General features: G+C 41.1%; 1 protein-coding gene across 2 annotated transcripts in view; it reads left to right on the top strand.

Annotated features, from left to right (window-relative positions):
• The window catches only part of LOC124554731 (unconventional myosin-Va-like), a 36903-nt gene extending 27106 nt beyond the window's left edge, over nucleotides 1-9797 (top strand). For both annotated transcript variants that reach the window (XM_047128378.1, XM_047128379.1), the window contains one exon: nucleotides 9506-9797. In XM_047128378.1, coding sequence (XP_046984334.1) covers nucleotides 9506-9712 — 207 coding nt within the window. In that variant the 3' untranslated portion in view covers nucleotides 9713-9797. The remainder of the gene's footprint in view (nucleotides 1-9505) is intronic.
• Nucleotides 9798-24066: the final 14269 nt, after the last annotated feature.

Here is a 24066-nt window from a genome sequence, read left to right as displayed (position 1 = left end):
TGTTGCCGAGCGGCACATACAGGGAGCCATCCACAAGGTGCAGTCATAGGCTCTAGCCCATGGCTTCAAGTTTTCAGCCACAAAGTCGTGTGTCATGCACTTCTGTCGGCGTTGTACTGTTCATCTGGAACCCGCACTTTACCTTAATGACGATCCACTCACTGTAGTAGACACATATGAATTCCTAGGACTTTTTTCGACGCTCGATTGACTTGGCTCCCTCATCTTTGTCAGCTTTAAGCAGAAGTGCTGGCAGAACCTCAATGCCCTCCGTTGCCTGAGCAACACCAATTTGGGTGCAGATCGCTCTACTTTGCTGCAGCTCTACAGAGCCCTTGTCCAATCCTAAATTGACTATGGGAGTGTGGTTTATGGTTAAGCAGCGCCTTCAACGTTGCATGTACTCGACCCTGTGCACCACTGTGGGATTTTATTAGCGACAGGAGCTTTTAGTACGAGTCCAGTGACCAGTTTCCTGGTGGAGGCTGGTGCCCTCCACTGTAGATCGGACGTGCGCAACTGCTCATAGTTACCCTGAGCATCCGAATTACCATCTCCTTTTCCTGCCCACGGCAGTCCATCTCCCGCATCGGCGGCCCAGATCAGGGCTAATGATTGTGGTTTGCGTGCGGTCCCTTCTCTCCAAACTGGAGTCCTTCCCTTTACCAGCTCTAGTTGCGGTCTGTTCACGTATGCCTCCATGGTGTACACCTAGGCTGCAGCTTCGTCTGGACCTTTTGCATGGCCCTAAGGACTCCGTTAACCTTGCCACTCTCGACTGTCACTTTCCTCTCAATTCTTGACGTGTCCCGGGGCTCTGAAGCGGTTTACACCGATGGCTCAATGGCTGGTGGTCATGTAGGCTTCACATATGTTCATGGAGGACATGCTGAGCAGCACTCCTTGCCAGTTGACTGCAGTGTTTTCACTTCAGAGCTGATGGCCATATCTCGTGCTCTTGAGTACATCCACTCATGCCGTGGCGAGTCATTTCTCCTGTGAACTGACACATTGAGCAGCCTACAAGCTATCGACCAGTGCTACCCTTGCCACCCTCTGGTAGCGTCCATTCAGGAGTCTATCTATCTTCTGGAACATTCCCGCCATTCCATGGTGTTTGTGTGGACACCAGGATACGTCAGAATCGTTGCTGACAGGCTGGCCAAACAGGCAATGCAGAAACCGCTTCTGGAGGTAGGCATCTCCAAAGCTGACCTGCGTTCTGTCCTACACCACAGGGTTTTATGGCTTTGGGAGACGGAATGGATAACAGCATGCACAACAAACTGCATGTCATTAAGGACACTACGGATGTGTGGAAGTCTTCCATGCAGGCCTCTCGCAGGGAATCAGTTGTCCTCTGCCAGCTCCGCATTGGCCATATGTGGCTAACGCATGGTTACTCCACTGCGAGGACCCACCTCAGTGTCACTGTGGCCCCCTAAATGACAGTTGTCCACCTCTTGCTGGACTGCCCACTTTTAGCCACTCTGCAGCAGACTTTTAACTTTCCCAGCACCCTGACTTTGGTGTTGGTCAACAATGCCTCCACAGCAGCTTTAGTTTTACGTTTTATCCATGAGAGTGGGTTTTATACTTCTATCTAGGTTTTAGTACATGTCCTTTGACCCTTTGTGTCCTCCACTCTAGTACTTTTAGGGTGGAGGTTTTAATGTGTTGCAGAGTGACTGGCTTTCCCTTTTTTTCTCGTGGTTGGCTAGCCACTGTAATCTGCTTTCATGTTTTACTCTCTTCTGTTTCTAGCGTCCCTGTTGTTTCCTTGTCCTCTTTTGTTCCTTTTAGTGTTCATTGCCTTCCCTTCATTCTTGTGGCTTTTCCTTTCTTTCTGTTTTGTGTTATATGTTTCGTCCGTTTTATTCTCACACTTGTGGCATTATGTTATTAGGAACAAGGGACCGATGACCTCATAGTTTGGTCCCTTCTCCTGCCTTTAAACAAAGTAACCAAATAAACATGATAGGTAACAAAGTGAAAATGAATAGTTATAGAGTATACAATTATTTTTTGGGGTTGCAATTCTTTTCCCCCATTAGTGTCATCAATTTTGTAGCAGTTTTTCTCAAGCAGCAGTTCCACAAGGGCACAGGGCTATAGCAGACAAGGAGATGACATGGAGTCTGTGCTTCAGATTTAGTACCACAGTGCAGCAGACCTTCCTGGCTCACTCCAGCAGCAGCCCAACTCCTGTCATGATGGCAACGAGGCAACAAATTGCAACCTATGCACAGCAGCTGTTTCTCACCACCGCAGTGGACATGCCTCTGTGCCACATGCAGAGGCTGCCTGGGTGCAGTGACTCATTTGCAGGATTGGCTACCTCTGCAAGATTACTCTTCACCTTCATGCATTGCTGACACCCATAGAACGGGGCAAGGCCATCTCCCAGTATAGATACAGTGATAATGTAACAGTGCAAAACAAAACATTAATTTTGACAGTCTCTTCTCTCTCGTCCTTCACCAACCATGAACTCCCCACTGTCTCCCACCCTGACATCATAGCCAACTGTCCACCCCAAGGTCACCTATAACATGCAACTGTTATGAGCACCCACAGAAAGTGGTGGTTGAAGGATGGCGAAAGCACTGGTAGGTGACAAGATGCTGAATCTCCATGGCTGGTCATAGAATGTGGAGGTCAGAGACTTGCCGGCTCTATAAAGGCAGACAGGGAGTGCTCAGTGGTAGATCTGATGACACAGTGCTGAACAGGCAGAAGTGTTAAGGGGTGCATAGTTTTGTGCACATTATTGAAAATAAGCCCCCACAACAGACAACCCTTGTGTGTTCACATGTTGACCCAATGACACTGCCAGTTGTGATTGCAGTGGCCACAGAATCAGGGAGATTAAGCCATGAATCAATGTAAATGTCTTGCTTAGTTAGATGGATCACATTTCTTGTTACACAAGATCAGTAATTGTGTCTGGATATACAGGCCAGGATGCAGGCCAATTGGAGTAGTTTTATTCTCTGTTGGACATTCACCTTGTTTTTCGTGGGAAGTATAGAAATAATCAGACACATTAAAGCTATGGAGTATATGGACACTGTTGTAGACCATTTACTTTCCTTCATGCTTGATTTCTTTCTGCCAGTGATGGCATCTTCCAACATAACTTTCCATGTCTCATGCCTGGAAACATCCTGTAGTGATCTAGGAGGCAATACAGTTACCTTACGTTGATGTCTTTACCACCAGATTCACCTGATTTGAACCTAGACATTTAGTAGCATAACAATGCTTCAATCTGGTTCCTGACAATACTATATGTAGCTCACAATGAGTTGCTCCACCCCACAGATGAAATGCACAGACTTGTCTTAACAAGGTTTGGTCTTGGCTGGTTCTGATTATACAAACATCAAAAAACATTTTGCATCACCCCGGTTCCCAGAACTCCTAAAGATAGATGTTGACTGTGGATATTGTATCACAGACACAGTCCCTTTGACTGTTCAGAGATCCCCCTGCGGGTCCAGGGGTTAGAATAGGACTGAGGTATCCCTGCCTGTCGTAATAGGTGACTAAACGGAATCTCGCACTTTTTGGCGCTATAAGTTCTGGTCCCATTTTATGATTTGACCTGCCACTTTCCAAATTCCACAGAAGTGCAGGCCATATGGGGAAGGACACCTTACATGGTGCAAGAGTTGTCCATAGTGCCCTTAGATTCGATCGCCTGAACCTCTTGTCATGGCTTTGCATATCCACCTGCAACTCAAGTATTTGCGCGAGGACACTTTACAGGGTATGTCACTTGCTTCTGTTGTCTCCTGTCCTCATTCGTCCCCATGACAGTATTGTATTTCTCTGCACCCACTATCCAGCATGGTAGCCAGTCCGTTGTAGTGGGGCTGTCATGTACCCATTTGGTAGTAGTCCCCTGACAACACAGGGATTGCACTGCTGATGCCTGAACTGTAAACTCCCCATGTATGCCAAGAAGTAGATGCCTGTCTTCCTGCAGCATCAGGACTCCTGGCAATGGTCATCATGCCAGGTGGCCTTTGCTGTGGCTGGGTGTCACCTATGGGGAGAGCCCCTGATCGGAGAGGGTGGCATCAGGGCAGATGACCTGCAACGAAGTTGACTAAGTCATCTCTCGCTGGTGACCATATGCCACCAGCAATCTCTGCGAAGGGCAAGATCGAGTACAATGCTGATAGATATGACACTAAATTGTTTCCCCCCCTCACTACACCATGCGAGGAACAGTGGGCTACAGAAAGAAGAGAGCCATATTCGCCTCGGTATTTAGTCTGTAGCAGAATAGACGGGGACTCTTTTCTACCTATGAAGCTTCAATTTTTTGTTGATCATCTTGAGGATAAGCCTGGGGAAGTGACAGCACTGTGCAAGAAGAGCAGTGGTGCAGTCTTTATTCAGACAGCACCCCAGCCCAATCCTGGCGTTACTCGCTTGTGACCAGCTGCATGATATTACAGTTTCCATCACTCCCCATAAAAGCCTCAACATGGTCCAGCGGATTATTTTCCATTGCGATCTACTCTTGCAGTCTGATGATGAGCTACGTGGCAATCTAGATTGGTGGGGTGTTCATTTCATCTAGTGCGTTTACAGGGGACCCAAGGACAACAGGGTTGCTACTGGTGCCTTCATCTTGGCCTTTGAGGGCGATTCATTGCCTGAAAAGGTCAAGGTGATGGTTTACCACTGTGGTGATAAACCATACATCCCTCCCCCTATGCAGTGCTTTAATGCTGGAAATTCAGGCACGTCTTCCCACTGCATTTCCACCACCACATGACAAGACTGCGGACATCCACTGCATCCAGACACTCCCTACCACGTGTATCAACTGTGGAGAGCAGCACTCCCCCTGCTCACCAGACTGCACAGTACTCCAAAAGGAGCTAAAAATCATGAAATACAAGACCTTGGACCGGTTGACTTACTAAGAGGCTAAACGTAAATTTGATCGATAACACCCCATTTGGTTGATCTCCACATGTGCTGCTGCTATATTACAATTGCCATCACAAGAACCACCCATACCACACTCTGTGCGCCATGAACAGGGGGCCCTCCAGGCCACCAGAATACATTCGCCCCCTTGGTGGTAGGGGGAAAATCTCCTTTCGTTCCTCCCATAGTACCTACTTCGGGAGCAAGGCCCCCCAAATGCAGGGGACATCAGTCCCCTCTCTCCAGCCAGAGAAGCAACAGCCTCCTCCAGCTCCTCTCATGCAGAAGGGGTCCTTTGGTACCCTCTCTCCCAAGGTCTCTACTAATGACACAGGGGGGACACACACCAGTGGCTAAAGGAGCCAAAAGCTGCTGGACGAAGGGCTTCTCGGTCTTCCTCTGTGCCTGAAACTACTTCAGAGAAGTACTCCCAGCGCCCATAAAGAGAAACAAGAGGGCAAGCAAACAAAGAAGTTTGCTAAGAAAAAGGACCCTCCAGAGACCAATTATGCACCTGCAGTTGAGGTGGATATCTCACCATCCCTTAAGGACCTGGATCTCACTGACATGTCATCCACAATAGGAATGGATAAAAATACTCAATCGGTGGCAGCAGGTGACCCTGAGGTGTAACCTGCCTCCTTGCATGCTTCATGCCTTCCCAACCTCACGATATCGTCATCCTCCAGTGGAATTGCTGCAGTTTTTTCCACCACCTGGCTGAGCTACGGCAACTGTTAAGCTTTACACCTGCTTTCTGCACTGCGCTCCAGGAATCTTGGTTCCCGGCAATGTGAGCCCCTGCCCTCCATGGCTATACGGGATATTACAAGAACAGTAGTGCCTATTATAGTGTGTCAGGTAGAGTTTGTGTCTATGTCCTGAACTTAATATGCAGTGAAACTGAGCCCCTTCAAACCCCTCTTGAAGCTGTGGCTGTCAGGAAAAGGACGACGCAGGAAATAACTGTCTGCAACATATATCTTCCTCCAGATGGTGCAGTACCCCTGAACACATTGACTGCACTGATTCATCAACTTCCTAAACCTTTCCTACTTTTGGGAGATTTTAATGGCCATATCCCCTAGTGGGGTGGCACTGTGCTTACTGGCCAAGGTAGAGATGTCGAAACTTTTCTGTTTCAACTCGACCTCTGCCTCTTAAATACTGGGGCCACCACACATTTCAGTGTGGCTCATGGCACTTATTCGATCATTGATTTATCCTTCTGCAGCCCAGGACTTGTCCCACCTGTCCACTGGAGAGCCCACGACGACTTGTGTGGTAGTGACCACTTTCCCATCTTCCTGGACGTCCAACAAGATGGGTTTTAAACAAGGCAGACTGGGAAGCTTTCACTTCTGCTGTCACCACTGAATCTCCCCACAAGATGCCATCGATGGTAGTTGAGCAGGTCACTATAATGATCATTCCTGTGGCGAAAAACACAATCCCTTGTTCTTTAGGGTTCCCTCCAGTGAAAGTCAATACCTTGGTGGTAATCAGAAATCACTGAGGCCATTAAAGAGTGTCAGCGAGCTCTACAGTGAGATAAGCAGCACCCTTCCCTAGAGCACCTAATAGCTTTTAAAACAGCTCTGTGCCCACGTTTACCACCTAATAAAAAGATGGAAACAGGCATGTTGGGAGAGGTATGTCTCGACTATTCGGTGCCATATATCACCTTCCCAAATCTGAATGAAGATCAGATGTGTTTGTGGGTACCAGACCCTGACAGGTGTTACTGGCATTAACATCAATGGCATGTTACCTACTGACACAAATGCAATTTCCGAGCACTTTGCTGAGCATTATGCCCCAACCTCCATGTCGGAGAATTATCCCCCAGCATTTTGCACCCTCAAACAGTAGATGGAAAGGAAAGCCCTCTCGTTCACTCAATGTCACCATGAACCTTATAATGCACCATTTACAAAGTCGGAGCTCCTCTGCACCCTTGCACATTGCCCTGACACAGTTCCTGGACGAGATCGGATCTGCAGTAACATGATCAAACATCTCTTGTCTGACTACAAGCTACATCTCCTTGTCATCTTCAACCAGATCTGGTGCGATAGCATCTTTCCATCGCAATGGTGGGAGAGCACCATCATTCCAGTGCTCAAATCCAGTAAAATCCCGCTTGATATGGATAGGTATCGGCCCATCAGCCTCACCAACGTTCTTTGTAAGCTGTTAGAATGTATGGTAAATCAGCGTTTGTGTTAGGTTCTGGAGTGGCGTGGCCTACTGGCTCCATGCCAGGGCGATTTCCACCAGGGTCACTCTTCCACTGATAACCTGTTTCCCTCAAGTCTGTAATCTGAACAGCCTTTTCCAGATACCAACATCTGGTTGACGAATTTTTTGATTTATGAAAAGCTTACAACATGACCTGCTGACATCATATCCTTGCCGCATTATATGAGTGAGGTCTCCAGGGCCCGCTCCAGATTTTTATCCTAAATTTCCTATTGTTCAGTACTTTCCGTGTCCAAGTTGGCACCTCCCATAGTTCCCCCATATCCAGGAGAATGGGATCCCGCAGGGCTCTGTATTGAGTGTATCTCTATTTTTAGTGACTATTAACTGTCTAGAAGCAGCTGCCGGGTGTTGGTCTCGCCTTCTCTGTATGCAGATGACCTCCTCCAGTACTGGTTTTACAAGTGGCGCCTACAGGGAGCCATCCACAAGGTGCAGTCATGGGCTGTAGCCCAGTGCTTCCAGTTTTCAGCCGCGAAGTCGTGCGTCTTGCACTTCTGTCAGTGTCGTACCATTCATCCAGATCTTTTAACTTAATGATGATCCACTCACTGTAGAGGATACGTATAGATTCTTAAGACTGGTTTTTGATGCCCGACTGACGTGGCTTCCTCATCTTCATCAGCTGAAATGGAAGTGCTGGCAGCACCTGAATGCCTTCTGCTGCCTGAGGAACACCAACTGGGATGCAGATCGATCTATGCTACTGCAGCTCTACAGAGACCTTGCTCAATCCTGCCTTGAATATGGGAGTCTCGTTTATGGTACACCGGTGCCCTCAGTATTGCATTTACTCGACCCAGTACACCATCGTGGCATTCAACTAGCAACGGGAGCTTTTAGCACAAGTCCAGTGACCAGCTTCCTGGTGGAGGCCGGAGTCCCTCCATTGAAGGTTAGGCATGTACAGGGGTTCATTCCCACATTGGAAGCCCAGGTCAGGGCTTACAAGTGCAGTTTGCATCCGATCTCTTCTGTCTGAAGTGGAGTCCTTGCCTTTACCACCATATACTTGAGGTCTATTCACGTACACCTCCATGGTGTACAACTAGGCCAAAGCTTTGCCTGGACCTTCCACATGGCCCTAATAAATACAAATGTTTGTGGGAGTTGCATTCACTAGTAGTTCATAAGAAATATAAACTGTCTTACCAAGCTACACAAGTGATGTGTGGAGTGGTACATTACAAACAAGCGTAGATATGATAATTTAACAGTGAGTTTGTACTATCATAGTATTTTAACAAATGAGTAAAAAATACAGGGCAAACAAATTGTGATTATCATATGTTAAGGACCGGCTGCAAAAGTTGACATGTAGCTATAGGAGTACTAAAACTCAAGCAGTTGAACTTCAGCTGGGTATGTTTTGAGAAGATTTAACAAATACGTTAAAAAAAAGTGTGAAGGCTCTTCACCAATGTGAGGAGTTAATGTACAGTTTTTCCTGTTAATTGCTATTTAGTGATTATAACATATTTGTATTACAAAAAGCCATAGATGTTTTGTGTTTATTCAGGACCCCTAGGCAATACTCTTTTTGAATACATTCATGAAATTATTAACATGCCAACTGATGAGTTCGTTTCCACATTATTTCATTTGATTGGCAAGCATCAAGTATAAAAGTATAATTTTAGCATTCAACAATGATGAAATCAAAGTATGCATTGACTGCCAGACATGGTCAAACACACCAGGAGTTTCTTTGATTGCAACACCTGCAAAGAATATTCTTGTGACGAGATCCATTTCAGACTACACAAGCTTACGATACATGAGAGATTTCATGGCTCTCCAGAAAGAAACCAAGACTCAAATCGAGTGACCTGGTCCACCATGCCCAATCAATTAATGCAATAATGACTTATTCAAACACCTATGAATAGCCAATCCAAAATGAGCATGCACCCCATTATGCTGGAATCACATGCTGTGCGTCACATTTACTGTAGCATTTTCAAGCGAACTGGGAAGAACCTGTTCCAGAAAAGTCTGATAATACATGGGATGGTAAAAGGTACTGCTCAATGAAGCACTCACTGACCAAACCCACCCACATGTTAGCTGTGAATTGATGTTGTGCAATATGGTGCTGCATGCCGCGAGCATTTCAAGGTACCCATAACTGCTCATTGTGGTAAAGGAATACACCATCTCCCCTCCAGAAGTGTGTGTGTGTGTGTGTGTGTGTGTGTGTGTGTGTGTGTATGGGTGTTTTGCTATGGAAGTACACTGGTTCATGTTGTGTATTTTATTCATCACTATTTGCATAACCTTGTTGCTCTTGCAGGCCACATTGCTGATGGACACAAAATTCATGTTCCCAGTAAGATTTCCTTTTAATCCATCAAAAATCAAGCTTGAAGATATAGAAGTACCAGAGGTGTTGAACCTACCAATGCTGAAGAAAGTTTCAACTTGTGAGAGTAGTGTTCATCAGGAAAACAGAAATGTGCCCTACTACAAGGTTTACGTAGATTTCCTTCTGGAGATCTGAGTTCTGAAGTAATAAATGTAAAAATTGTAATGAGATATGTATTTAATGTTAAACAGTCATCAGCATCCTATAAATGTAAACTTCTTTATTCCTTCACTCTAATATTCATTTCATTCTTAATATATCGTTATTATGTTAATCTATCTGCTTACAGTTTTTTTGTTCATCAAAAATATTATATATAAAATATCTTTTATAATTATTTAAAATGTTTGCAATTTGTGTACATATGGCTTTTGTTGAAATATGTGATTAATGTTTGGCTTTCATGTGCGAGTGGGGGGGAAAGGGCTGGAGGTACTGGGGTTTTGTGTGTGTGTGTGTGTGTGTTTGGATCTGTATAATGTCCTAAATCACTGTCAACAACAAATATTTGCAGATGTAAAAACAGATGTTGTCATGACAACTTTGTTTACTTGCAACACAACTGTCATTTTTCTTCCTCTATCTGTGAAATCAAAACTTTGTTCTAAAAGTCAAAGAATGTGTATATACTATGTGGAGCAGTGTTTTAAGCTCTCTTAATTCTCCACAATGATGGTTTATTTAAATGTCATGGCACTACTAGACTATTATTCCTTTTTGTTAAAATTATTTCAAGAAAAATAGGATTCAGGAGACAGAGAAATAAAATGTTGTCATCTGACAGATCAGTAACCATGAAGAAACTGAAATACATAAGTCATTTTTCTTTCAAGGACATTGATTGTTCCTCCGTATTCTCACTTTTGCCTAATATGAAAGAAAAATTTCTATCGTATCTTTGGTATTCTGTTTATCTCGCCACCTTCTTCCTCTTATACTGCTTCTTCATCATCTGTTCCTCATTAACACTTAGGTAAAACTTGCATGATTAATTTCAGGATGATCTTGTTTTTCATTTGTAGTCATTCCTCAGTGTCTGCCAACTAGGTATCTATTATAATTTACTCCAGGCCTCTTAAATGTAAAGTTGTATCTCCTGTACTCAGGCAGGACTGCTTTTTTTATTTTCCTTTTTTTAGTGACAAGTTACTTCCAGCCACTTATGAGTGCCAAATTACTTTGTTGTAATCATAATGTGGTTTGTCTGCAAATGAACAGTACAAATATAAGTCTGGAAGTTGCTACAAGAATTTGGTTTCTGGCCAGTACTGCCATGTAAATGAATATCAGATCTGCTATGTGTAAGTGATTTACAGATATGACTGGTTTTTAGTATCAATTTTGTACTAGTTACTGTGTGCATAATGGGCCTCCAGCAAGCCTTTGTTATTATTTAGCTAGAGATTTCCATTCAGACTAAGGCATTTCATGTTAAAAGGTAAATAAGGAGTTGTACCCTGATAAGGATATTTAAAAATGGATTTTCTGTTTCATTTCATATGGGTATCAGTTAGTATGGTCTCATTTTTTTAAACATTTTGCTTTTTCACAATATCCATATCAACCATACAAAAGAAATTACTGTGATGATAAAGAAATCAAGTTAACTTCTTTCTTTCTGTCTGTTCTGTGTAAGTGATTTTTGTCAGAAATAATATAATTTTTTAAATTGTTGGGACTCGCCATGATAATGTAATTTGAACATTGTTTTACAGAGACATTGCAAGTTACTGGTTGACATGCACAGAACATTATGGTCACCAACCTTCCATCAATAGCAGTGTCACCTTGTGAGGAATGACTGCTACACACACACACACACACACACACACACACTGTGTGTGCATGTGTGCGTGTGCGCGTGTAGAATGGGGAAGGTGCGCAGTCTGAGTTTGACTGACGGCAGTGAGGGCAGATGGTAATGGCCCGAGGCTCAGCATGAGCATATTGGAAACTCCACAACTTGTCAGGTATTTGAGAAGTGCTGTGGTGATTGCCTTCAACACATGGTGATACCACATCCAAACGTCATGGGGTTGAGGGACTGCCACTCATAACAGATGTCAGACGTTGTAGGCTGAGCAGACTGGTAAAACAGAACAGGCAGTAAACTGTAGCAAAACAATCCTCAGTCTTAAATACTAGGCAGAGTACAAGTATGTCTGAAAACACAGTGCACTGAACACTCGTAATGATGGGCCTCTGCAGCCAATGACCCAAGCATATGCCCATGTTAACACCACAACATCAACAACTACAATTGAAAAGAGCAAGTGACCATTGGCACTGTACATTGGTGCAGTGGCAGAGCATTTAATCCCGATGCCATCATCATCATGCCAATGGGTGGGTGCAAATCTGTCATCTTCCAGTGGAACATCTCCTTCACACCTTCACTTGGAATGGAGACAAGCTGGCAGTGGCTCCATTATGCTTTGGGGAACATTCAAGTAGACACTCACGGGTCCAGTGGAGCTTACACTAGGCCATGATAGATGAGGAGTATCGTACATTGGTATCAGACCACATGTATCCCTTCATGACAATCATGTTTACCGACAGCAGTGGCATTTTTCAAAAAGATAATGTGATATATCACAGGGCCATGAGTGTGACAGAATGGTTCAAGGAACACAGTAGTGAGTTCCAATTGATGTGCTGGCCACCTCAATTAGCCAGATCTGAACCTGATTGAATGTGGCATCAGAGGTTATCCCCCCCCCCCCCCCCCCCTGGAATTTATGGAAATCGGGTGCCTTGGGTGTCCAGAAGTATTGCCAGCTCCCTACAGTGACCTACCAAGACCTCACTGCTTACATGCCATTATGTGTCACCTCACCGCTGTTATCCATGTGAAAACGGTGGACATGCTCCCTATTAAGTGTGTGTGTGTGTGTGTGTGTGTGTGTGTGTGTGTGTGTGTGTGTGTGTCTGTGTTCCAAGTGTCTCATACAGACAATCACATTTGACATCAAAGAATGATTCATTGTCAATAAAATGAAAATTAATGAAGAAATAACACATCATATCATATGCAGCCTTAGCAACTTTGGAAAGCCATGATTATCTGGAGGCTGTCAAACTGCTGTGATTCATGACTGACAGTAAACCTTTGATTTTAAAATGTAATTGCCTATTGAAAGGGGGAGAGGAGGGGGGGGGATGAACTTGCTTTGATAGTTTCTAATTCTTTTATTTTTTGCTCTTACGCCATGTTTTTCTATTTATGACTCAACATAATGACATTACTTATATCTTCTTATTTGTGTGAAAGATTATTATTATGTATTGGTTTAAAATCTGTAATGTAACATTTGTTAACTGTGGGTATCATGTATCAGGCAGAAGTTTGGTGCTCATCTTGCAAATTCAAGTAAATTATTGAAATATTATTTTCTCTGCTGACTAATATTGATTGTTAATCAAAAATCACTTTTTTATTTTTAAAAATTTAATACTAATAGGCCCTCAGATGGCTAAAAGTAAAACAAATGAGGTTATTAGTAAATCCATCATAAATGTGATAGGCAGACCCACCCTTTGAGAAGATCTGCATGAGGTGAACTTTTCATCTTAATGACTCTTTTTGTTTTTCCTGTTATATATTTTGTGTAACACCTACTAGATATTTCTACATCAGTCATTGGCTTTAGCTGAAGTATAAAATATTTCTTGGGCTAAAATGTAGGTAAAAAGGAACAGAGACTTGAAAAAATTTATTTCCATCATAATTCAAGATTATGGTGTTAACTATACTATGGAAAGATGCATAATTTTACTTCTGTTGTCAGTAAATAGTGTGAGACTTTGAGAACATAAGATGTAGAAACGAATTGTATTGTTCCTCTGACTATGACTGAATAAAAATTTTAAATCCATAAAAAGCTATTTTAGTCACTGTTAACTGTAAATATTGCCGAGCTTATCAGCGAGGAATAATCTGTGTGCTGAACTTTAACTGTTTTTAGCAGTTCTGATGGATAGTGAATATGAGTAACATGCTTGGCTAGGAACATGATGTACATAAAATATTTCTTTCATGTGCAGATTTTCTTGAAACTGTACCAGTGTTAAAAAATAGTTGTATAATACTCATTGTTCATGTACTTCCTCACAGCCGCTAAAGGAACCAGGTGATGCTATACTTAGTTTAAAAACTGTGTTTTATGAAAAATTTAAAAACTGGTATTATTTTGTATGAGCTGTTTCCAAAGAAGCAATATTTTAAACTCCCCCCAGTGCTATTAACCCTGCTTTTTCCCTTCTGTATGTACACCACAATGTTGTTTTTGGGATGAAACTACCATTTCATTTGTTTAAAACTATAAAATATCACATTAGACTGACAGAAATATGTTCTTCATGAATACTGGCCACATCAAAGAACAGAATTAAATGGGAATAGTGACCTAACTACAGGGTCTTTAAATCAGAATTTATCATTCAGGCATTGCCGGTGCTACTGTAGTAATGACCCTCCACTTGAGGTGTGAGTAGTTACAGTGCTTATTGTAAATTATTCTCTTCTAAGATAATCCAAAAATCACATTTCCTTATTTTTATTAAAAAAGTAGAATTACTATAAAGATACAGAGTTGTTTCAGATAAATGAGAAATATATTTTCAAAAGTCTAGTCATGATAATTTCATCCCTTCTGTATCTTTAAATGACCACACTGAATAATACGAGGGTAGTCCACAAATTAAGTTCTGTTTCTATTTCTATCTGTGGCACTTACTCTGCCTCAATGAGAGGACATGTAAGCCATTTTCAAATTGCTACTGCCGACATGTGCTTTGTAGTGCTTCTTTATAATGTCAGCCATAATTGAAAATGCCGTCACGTGTGAAATCAGATCTGTGATACATTTTCTAAATGCAAAGAAAGTTAAACCAAAGGAAATTCATTGGCAAATCTGTGAGGTTTATGGACAAAATGCTATGAGTGATTCAATGGTTAGAAGATGGGTCAGACTGTTCAATGAAGGACGTGATCAAGTTCACGATGAAGAATGGAGTGAACGCCCGTCTGTGGTTACTGATGAACTGGTTCACACAATTTAAGAGAAGATTAAGCACAACCATAAGTTTACACTTAGTGCCCTTGCTATGAAAGTTCTGCAAATCTCACTATCACTAATTCATGAAATTGTTACTGAAAAACTGAAACTTCAGAAACTTTGCTCATGTTGGGTACCCAAATTTCTTGCTGAAAAACACAAAAAACAATGGATGGGCAGTGCACTTCAGTTTTTGACACAGTACAGTGAAGAAATCGATGGTTTTCTTTCTCAGATAGTCATGGGGGGGGGGGGATGAAACTTGGGTAATGTAAGACACCCCTGAAACAAAACAGCAATCAATGGAATGGAAGCACACTTCATCCCCAACAAAGGTTAAGCCTAAGCAAATCTTGACACCTCTGAAAGTCATGTGCACCGTTTTTTGGGACAGAAAAGGCATTTTGCTGATTGATTGATTGATTGGCCTCATGGTAAGAAATCAATGCACATGGTTACTGAGAGACCATCAAGAAATTGTGCCGCGCAATACAGAACAAGCGCCAAGGATTACTGTCAAAAGGTGGTGTTTTTTCCCCCACCTCACAGCTCTTATGAGAATTTCACTGGGATGCATTTGATCATCCTCTGTACAGCCCAGACCTTGCTCCTAGCTCTCTTCTTACACCTAAAATCTGTCCTTGGTAGTCAACACTTCAATGATAATGACAAGCTAAGAGAACATGTTACCACATAGTTGAATACACAGGTGGTAACCTTCTATGAAGAAGGCATACAAAAACTTGTGCCACGGTATGACAAGTGTCTACAAAATTTTAGAAGCTATGTAAAAAAGTAGTTTAACAGTTGCAGATTTTTTACAATAAATATTTTTTCTGTCTGTGTCTGTGCACGTTTGTTTTATATAACCAAATGGAACTTGCTTTGTGGACATATCTTGTAAATTAATAACTGTGAAGATCTATAATCAAAAGTGATGTCTAATTATTTTAAGCATATAACTGAAATTTTTGATACTTCAATTATGAACTTTTTTTAACTGCATTTCATAGTTCACTCCCACCTTCATAGTTTAGTGGTCAGTGTGGCTGAATGACATTTAAGGGGCCTGGATTTGATTACCAGCAGAGTCAGCAGTTTCCTCTGCTTGGGGACTGGGTATTGTTTTGTCCTCATCAATACCGGCATGTAAGTCATCAAAATGAAATCAACTAAAACGACTTGCAGCTGACAAACTCCCTGAAAGGGTACCCCTGGCAAAATATGCCATATGCACATTTCATTTTCATAGTTCAAAAGTCAGAGAAGAAGGAAGACTAATGTTGTAAGTTGAGGTCACTTGTGTTTATTTCATAGTAATGTCCTGCAACCGATTCAGACAAATATTATCATTTTTACATTTTTCCAACAGCAACAGTAAACCGGATAATGCCGACCGGCTAGTCAAAGTGCAATTCCAAAAAGTTTGAAGAAATGTTTAATCCAAGTCAGAACATCTCAACTGATGAAGGAATGACACCATTGGGTGGACAGTTAAATTTTAAAGTTTATAATCCATCAAAAATTATGAAATACAGCATACTCATTCGGATGCTGTGTGATTTGAGTACAGGATACATTTCTTCATTCGAGATATATTCTGGTGCTGGACAGCCTTTAGCAAAAACAGTGATGGAACTATTGATACCTTCTGAGGGAAAGTGGCACCACTTCTGCATGGCTGATTATTACAACAGTGTAGAACTTGTAAAGAAGTTACTTGAAAAGAAAATTTGAGTTTGTGGAATGACATGGCAAAATAGAGGATTTCTGGAAAATTAAAGCTCACAAAAGTCAATGTTTTAGAAGCTTGTCATCTATGGAAAGGTGACAAGTGGCCAGTGACAAGCCAAGTAATCTGAATTAGTGCTGCCGGCGCCAAGTGTATAAATTTGTACGAGATGTGAGGACGGCAAAGTGCTAACATGGGGCTAGTTGTTAGTGCTCCTTTTATCTTTTTTGAATATGAAATTGGGAAGATCTTAGCTGTAAGTCGGTTAGTTTTAGTGATGTACAAATCAGTGAAGTTGGCCATACATAAATATAACATTTCTGAACCTCATTCCATGTTGATTAAGTATGATGTGGAGTCATTTAAAATATTGTGGAGGATTTATATTAATGCATGGTTTTGCAGTGATATGTACCACTAAAACTCTCTTGAACTTCCAGTTGCAGCAAGTAGTTTAAAACTCACAAGCTTTCAGTCAAGTGCTCCTTGGCAACTGTCAAGTAGTGACTGTCTTTTGGTTGCCGCTAACATCCTTTACTGCTGCACTGCCTTACATGATGTCACAGGTGCTCACTCCAGCACCATATAGGGTAATGTTTGCATTGCGCCCCTGCTGCACCTGCTTCAGCTTTCTGTGGCTGTCTTACAATCCTTGCTCAACGGTAGGCTACCACCTTTGCTGAGGGTGTTTTCACAAACTTTTATCTATCACTTCTTTAATTATGCTATCCCAGAAACAACTAGTCCATGTAATAAATGATGTCTCTTTGAATGCAGTATGATGTGAATGTATGTGTATGATGTGAATACTCTAGAGCATGCTCTACTATCACTGATTTCTTATGACATGACAGGGGAAAGCATCTCTCATGTTCTGTCTGACAGAAAACTGTCAATGCTCACACAGTATTTTATATACTCCTGGCATTCTGAGGCCTACATCACTTTTACAGGTCTCGTGAGTTGTCAAATTTTTGTTGGAGGCCTGTAGACTGAATCTGTTTCATACCCCTTTAAGAAGTGGCTAATATTTCTGATTAATGAGCCACAGAACAGAAAAAAACATAAGTTTCATTGAGTTTTATTCAGGGTTCTTCTGCTCCTGTGTTTTCAGGAAGGTGGTTTGTGAAATCTGGTAACTAGTGTATCTGTTTTCCTTGAATACTTTCTGTATGTGGCTCAGTTCCTTCAGCAGGTTTTCAGCATCTGAGACACCTTCCACACAATGCACTAAGATCCTCAGAACAGAATATTTTTGTGACAGATAGTGATAGCTGTTAATGTGCAGGTATCTGCAGTATGTGTGGGTGGGTTTCCAGTAAACACTGTGGCTGACACACAAATTGCCTTATGGCAGATGAGGACATCAAGGAAGTGCAAGGCGCTACCAGTCTCTACCTCCACTGTGAATTTGATGTTGTCATGGATATTGTTGATGTGGTCCAAGAATTCCCCAAGCTTTTTACATTCATGAGACCAGATGATGAATGTATTGTCAATGTAATGATAAAAGCAACTAGGCTTTGCAGGAGCCACATCCAGTGAAAAGCATTTGTCTGATTAAAACATTCTATATTCTCCATCATACAAAATCAGATGGACGGCCTCACATTGGAAAGTCCATTAGCTCTAGTTATACCCAACTTGTTTATGGAGAACATCATGCTGGACATGCCTCCTGCAAAGTCTGTTTGCTTTTATCATTACATCAATGACACATTCATCATCTGGTCTCATTGATGTGAAAAAACTGGGGTAATTCTTGGATCACATCAACAATATCCATGACAATATAAAGTTCACAATTGAGGTGGAGACCTATAGTGCCTTGCTGTTCCTTGATGTCCTAATCTGCTGTAAGGCAATGTGTGTCTCAGTCACAGTGTTTACTGGAAATCCACCCACACACATCAGGATCTGCAAGCTAACAGCTATCACGATCTGTCACGGAAATGTTTTGTTCTGAGGACCTTGGTGCATCAATAGAAAGCTCTCTCATACACTGGAAGGTTGCCAAAGGAACTGACTCACTTACAGAAAGTATTCAAGGAAAACGGCTACAACAATTGCCAGATTTCAAAAGCCATCTTCCCGGAAACATAGAAGCTGAAGGGCCACGAGAAGAAATATAAGCTTGTGTTTTTTCCATTCTATGGCTCAATAATGGGAAAGATCAGCCATTTCCTAAAGAGGCATGAAATAGATTCGGTCATCAGGGCTCCAACAAAAGTTTCACAACTCATCAGTCCTTTGAAAGATGGTATGGGTGTTTGGATGCCAGTAGTACATAAAATACTGTGTGGGTGTGGATATTTTTATGTTGGACAGACTGTGCATACTAATGAACAGTGCTGAGTAGAACACAAGATACTTTCACTTTTGTTACCCTGAGGGATCAGTGGTAGCAGAGCATGCTCTGGAAAACAGGCATCACATTTCATTCAAAAAGACAACAGTTATTACACAGATGTGTTGTTTCTAGGATATCATAATTAAAAAAGCAATAGAGATAAAAATTTGTAACAACACTCTCAATGAAGTTGATGGCCTATAGTTAAGCAAGCCTTGGGACCCTACCATCAGAAAATTGAAGTGGGTGCTGTGGGTGTGCAATGAAAGTATTACACTATATGGCAGTGGAGCAAACACCAGTGACAACAAAGAAGGAAGCACTGCTGTATAAGTATGATGGCAGCAACCAAAAGATAGTCACCACTTGACAATGGCAGAGGAGTACTTGGCCCAAGGGCTTGATGATTTTACACCATTTGATGTTATTGTGAGGCCAAGAGAATTTTATCATAATGGTTAATTGTTTATCAGATCACTGTTGATGTTAACCTATAGCACTATCACAATTACAGTAAGCTGTGATCAGCAAGCCCGACCTCATGCACTTGCATGGCAGGTCTTAATTTTTTGTGGAGATAAAGTTGCCTATTTTCCCAGGTTTCAAACACATGTTTTTTATTTTTCCTAAATCAGTTATAGTGAATGATGAGATATCACTGTTGAGGAGGTTATGGTTGATTTGTCATTACCAGAAGGATGTTGAGCTAATCTTCCTCAATACTTTATTAAATTGTACGCAGCTCATGTCACCCACATAAAACAAATGTCAGTTTCTAATCCGCAATTATCCTATACCAGTATCATAGAACCAGTATTGATTAAGAAGTGAAACTTTTTGCTCTCCACTCAGTCCTCTTGTTACAGGCTCATAACAGTTATCTACACTGCCTGTAGTTAATAGCTGTGATGTATGGGAACATTTCCTATTGTAAAGATTCAATTCAGTAATGACTTTCAATATAGTAGTAAGAAAGATTTGTTAGGAGGGATATTCTTAATGTAAACATGTATTTAGAGGACTATACCATGACATGAAAGAATCCAGTTAGAGAACTATACCATGATAAATGAAAAAACTTAGACAGGCTGCAAATGACACTTTCTTAAAAGGGTACTTTTTCTAACTGTTGCTAATTAACTTTGTCTAATTATCAGAAATTGTTATTCACTTAGCAAATAAGATGGATAAATGGTACAAACTTGGATCCTCTTTGCAACTATTATTGAGAAATATTTCAAGCAGTTGATTATACACTTTTTAACGAGCTTCTGTGCAATGCATTTCTATCAGTGGAAGCAAAAGTTTCAGCATGGCATACTCCAATTTTTATGAGAATGTTTTATAGCTGTGTTATCATAAGACTTCTGTATCAAATGAGCAGCAGCAGGAGGCCACTTTTGTAATCATAATGGGGATGTGCCAGTTTCTACCCTTTGTATAGGTTTTTTTTCTGTGGTTGTGCAGTATGACATAAGTGAAATGATTGGATGTAGATGTAGATATGAAGTGGAATAAATACCTCAGAATGGCAGTAGGGAAGGTGAATGGTAGACTTCATTTTAGTTGAAGAATTTTGGCAAAGTGTAGCTCATCCATAAAGGAGATGGTGTATAGAATGCTAGTGCTATTCATTCATTCAAGTATTTGGCATCCCCATCAGGTTGGATTAAAGGAAGACATGAAGCATAAGAAATAGTAAGATACAGCTAAACAAGAACAAGGGTCTATTACAACCACAATAGAGAGATTTAATAACAAAGGAAAACTCTTCTCAATAAAATATAATACAACTTCTCTGACACTAACAGGCACACACCTGGAACACTCAATGAATAAACATTGTGGGGCATGAAGACCATGCCACAGATAGTCCCTAATGACAGAGGTTGAGTGCTCAACATAGCTGGTTGACAGGTATGTCTCAGGATATCACTGGAAAGTTATAAGTGCTACTGTGGGGGCTTCTGATCAGGCCCTGACTGATTAGCTGCTTAGAGCTTGTGTGTGAATTGGCCCAGAACCCTGGTGTGGTGAACCGTCAAATCGTGTTGGCTTGCACTGTCCTGTATAGATGGGACATGGAGGCATTCATGCCAATCCAGTTCTGCACACAACCCAGTTGAGGAAATAGGTCCCTGACGTGGAGGACCTCTGGTGGTACTTGTCCTGCTGTCTGTCATCCTTTATGTGATCAGTTCAATGCAGTGAGGCAATACCTTGTACATATGCAAGCCCATGATGGTTCAGTGTCTGAGGGGTTGCTGATCCCTTTAGGTGAATGAGGGGTACATGGCACCATCAGCACACAAGTGTTATGAAGATGCTTTATGAACTTAAATGAGAATCCCTTGAGGAAAGATAATGCTCTTTCTGCAAGGCATTATTCCTGAAATTTAGAGAACCAACATTTGAGTCTGACTACATAATGAATCTACTGCTACCAACATGCATTTCACATAAGGATCATGAAGATAAGATGTAAGAAATTAGGGCCTGTATGGAGGCTTTTAGATATTCATTTCTTCATTGCTCCATTTGCAAGTCAAACAGGAGAGGAAGTGATTAATAGTGGCACAAAGTATCCTCTGCTGTGCACTATATGGTGGTCTGCAGTGTATGTATGTTGATTTGTTATTAGTAGTCAACCTGCTTAGCTGAGTGGCAATGTGTTTGCCTGCCACGCAGTGGGCCCAGGTTCGATTTCCGGCCATGTTGTGTCACCATCACCACCACCACTACCACCACCACCACTGACATGCAAGCCACCCAACGTTGCGTCACCTGAAATAAGACTTGCAACCCGGGGCTGAACTTTCCTGGATGGGGCCTCCCAGGCAACGAGGCTACAATGTCATCATTTTTGTTTTTTTAAAAAGTGTTCATTCATAGTTAGCATTAGAGTATTTTAAAAATGTTTATTATGGCATTTAGACATGGTGTTGAAACTGAAATAAAACTTGGATGTAGATTTTAGTCCATAACATAAAACAACTATTTCTTTGGGCAACATTTGATGTTGCAGGCTACACATGACACTGTTAAACATTTGGTATGTGCAGTGGCTGTGGGTGTTTATTATTGGTATGATGAAACTGATTATAAAATAAACAGAGCTGCAAAAGACCCAATTACTAATATGAACAACCCCATTCACCAGTAGTGTTAAAAAGTATAAATAGCTCCATTTTCAACTAACTGTTATGGAAGAGGACCAGAGAAAATTGACATTTTTACAGCATGTCTGTTTAACAAATACTCTGTTGAGAAATAGACTCCAATGTGGACACAGTTAAGAGACAATGTTCTTCATACTTATAGATTTGTGACAGACTCTGAGGTAATCTCAAGTATGCAATACTACAAAGACCACTGCATATTAAGGTACCTCAAATTGTACATAAAAAATGATAAGTGACATCATTACATAAAAATCTTTTTTGAGCCAGGAACATAAACTGAGCAGTGTTGAGTCAGTTTAATTCTGTTTTAAGTATCTGTTATCTCTGAGGCATCATTCTTGAGACACCTTTTATATTTCAATTTCAGTTGCAGCAACTGGAAGTGGAAAATCGAAGATTACATGCAAATATGACTAAACTTCAGCTATCATTCGATGATTGCTGTTCTAATCAAACATTAGATGATGGACCAGGACGAGAAGAATTGTTAAGTAAGTTCAAATTGTTCCTTCATCATAGTAAGGATCTTTCTTGTTGCTGTTGTTCCCAAATGGCCAAGTTCATGGTTTTCATTCTGAAAAACAGTTTTTTTTCCCTCCATAGACGCTCTTTCTAATAATTGAGGACTTCTGTAAGTGCAGGTTTTTACAAATACTGCCAGTTCTAGACAGAAATAATTATTCTATCATACTACATGCTAAAGGTATAAAATTGCTATAACACTAAAACAAATATAATAGATATAATGTTTGAGAATGTGTTCCTGATGTGCATTTTAAGTCTGTGTTTCCAAATACTCTAGGGATGGTAACTTGACATTCACAGGTGACTGTTCAACAGCATAACATCTGATTTTCTACACGACTGGTGTTATTTTGTTATACTTGAATTAGTATTAATTTCATTTATTTATGACAGTGTTATAAATTTTTTCTCATTCAGAGCAGTACAATCAGCTGCAACTTGAAGTTGACAGATGGCGAGAGGAATGCATTCAGTTACACAGTATTCTAGCAAAGCAAACTGAAGGTTTGAAGAATGTTGCTAGTATCAACTATGGAAGTCATGTACACTTAATAAATGAGGTTGTGGAGCTAGTACTGGCATTTGAAGCACAGAAGAAGATAAACAGGTATGTGCAAAAATGCAGTACCATATCTTATTTTTGTTAGTTAAGTCTGGGAATCATTAACTCTTTAAACTGTAAATTCATGTAGGCAGCTGGAAGATGAATTGCACCAAGAGAAAAATAAGTGGCAAGCAGAAAGAGAACAACTCCAACAAGAAAATGAGAAACTCAGAGAGGAGAATGATAATCAGCACAAGCTTTTATCTCCAAGCTTAACTAAAAGCCCCCCCTTTTATGCAACATGAAATTATAAGAGTGACTTCAGAAAAGCTGGTGAATATTAATTCAGATCATATTAATGTTTAAAAACTTCATTAAAACAGCTTATAGCATGTACAGGATGTCTTAGGAGGAAACACACATGCATGAAGAGGTGATAATACAGACTGCTATAATGGGGAAACAATGTATAATTCTATGCTTTCTTCTGAGTAACAAAACTTAACAATAGGAGAATTCATAGAGGACTGAGGCCAAATCAGCAATAATATTTGTAGTTTTCTGTGGTCTTTTTAAGAGTTCATAATTATGCCAATTCTTTAGATGTTTCCAGTTAGTCCCTTACTTAATGCTGAACTTCATGGCTGGGCACAAATACCATGCTGCTTTCTCTGTCAGGTACTAGTGGAATATGTTCGTTGCTTTCATCTTGTGACCCAGCAGTGAAGTGTCCATTTCATTTTTCTTCTTTCTTTTTTTCATTTTTTCTCTTTTTTTTTCTTGTGTAGTTGACTGTGCTGAGTGCTTTTGCAGTGCAGTATTTTTCTGTCATTGCAGATTAGCATGGAATGAAAGTAAACTCTCACTTCACATACTTCATTCTTCAAATCAAATCCTTAGAGGGTGTTTGTAAAACTTTACATTCACATTTGATTGAGGAATAACCAACAGTACAAAATACCCTCTCATAATGACTGAGTGACACACTTTAGGGATGTTACCCCACCTCTCTTCTCTGCTTCCACCTTTTCCCTGCCTCATCCCCTTGTCCAGATTCCTGTGATGAAACTTTCTTCCATCATCACCATTGAAGCTG

This window comes from Schistocerca americana, chromosome X (assembly GCF_021461395.2).
Source record: "Schistocerca americana isolate TAMUIC-IGC-003095 chromosome X, iqSchAmer2.1, whole genome shotgun sequence".
NCBI classification, from domain to species: domain Eukaryota; kingdom Metazoa; phylum Arthropoda; class Insecta; order Orthoptera; family Acrididae; genus Schistocerca; species Schistocerca americana.
The sequence above is the reverse complement of the archived record's forward strand: the minus strand, read 5'-3'. Positions and strand labels throughout refer to the sequence as shown.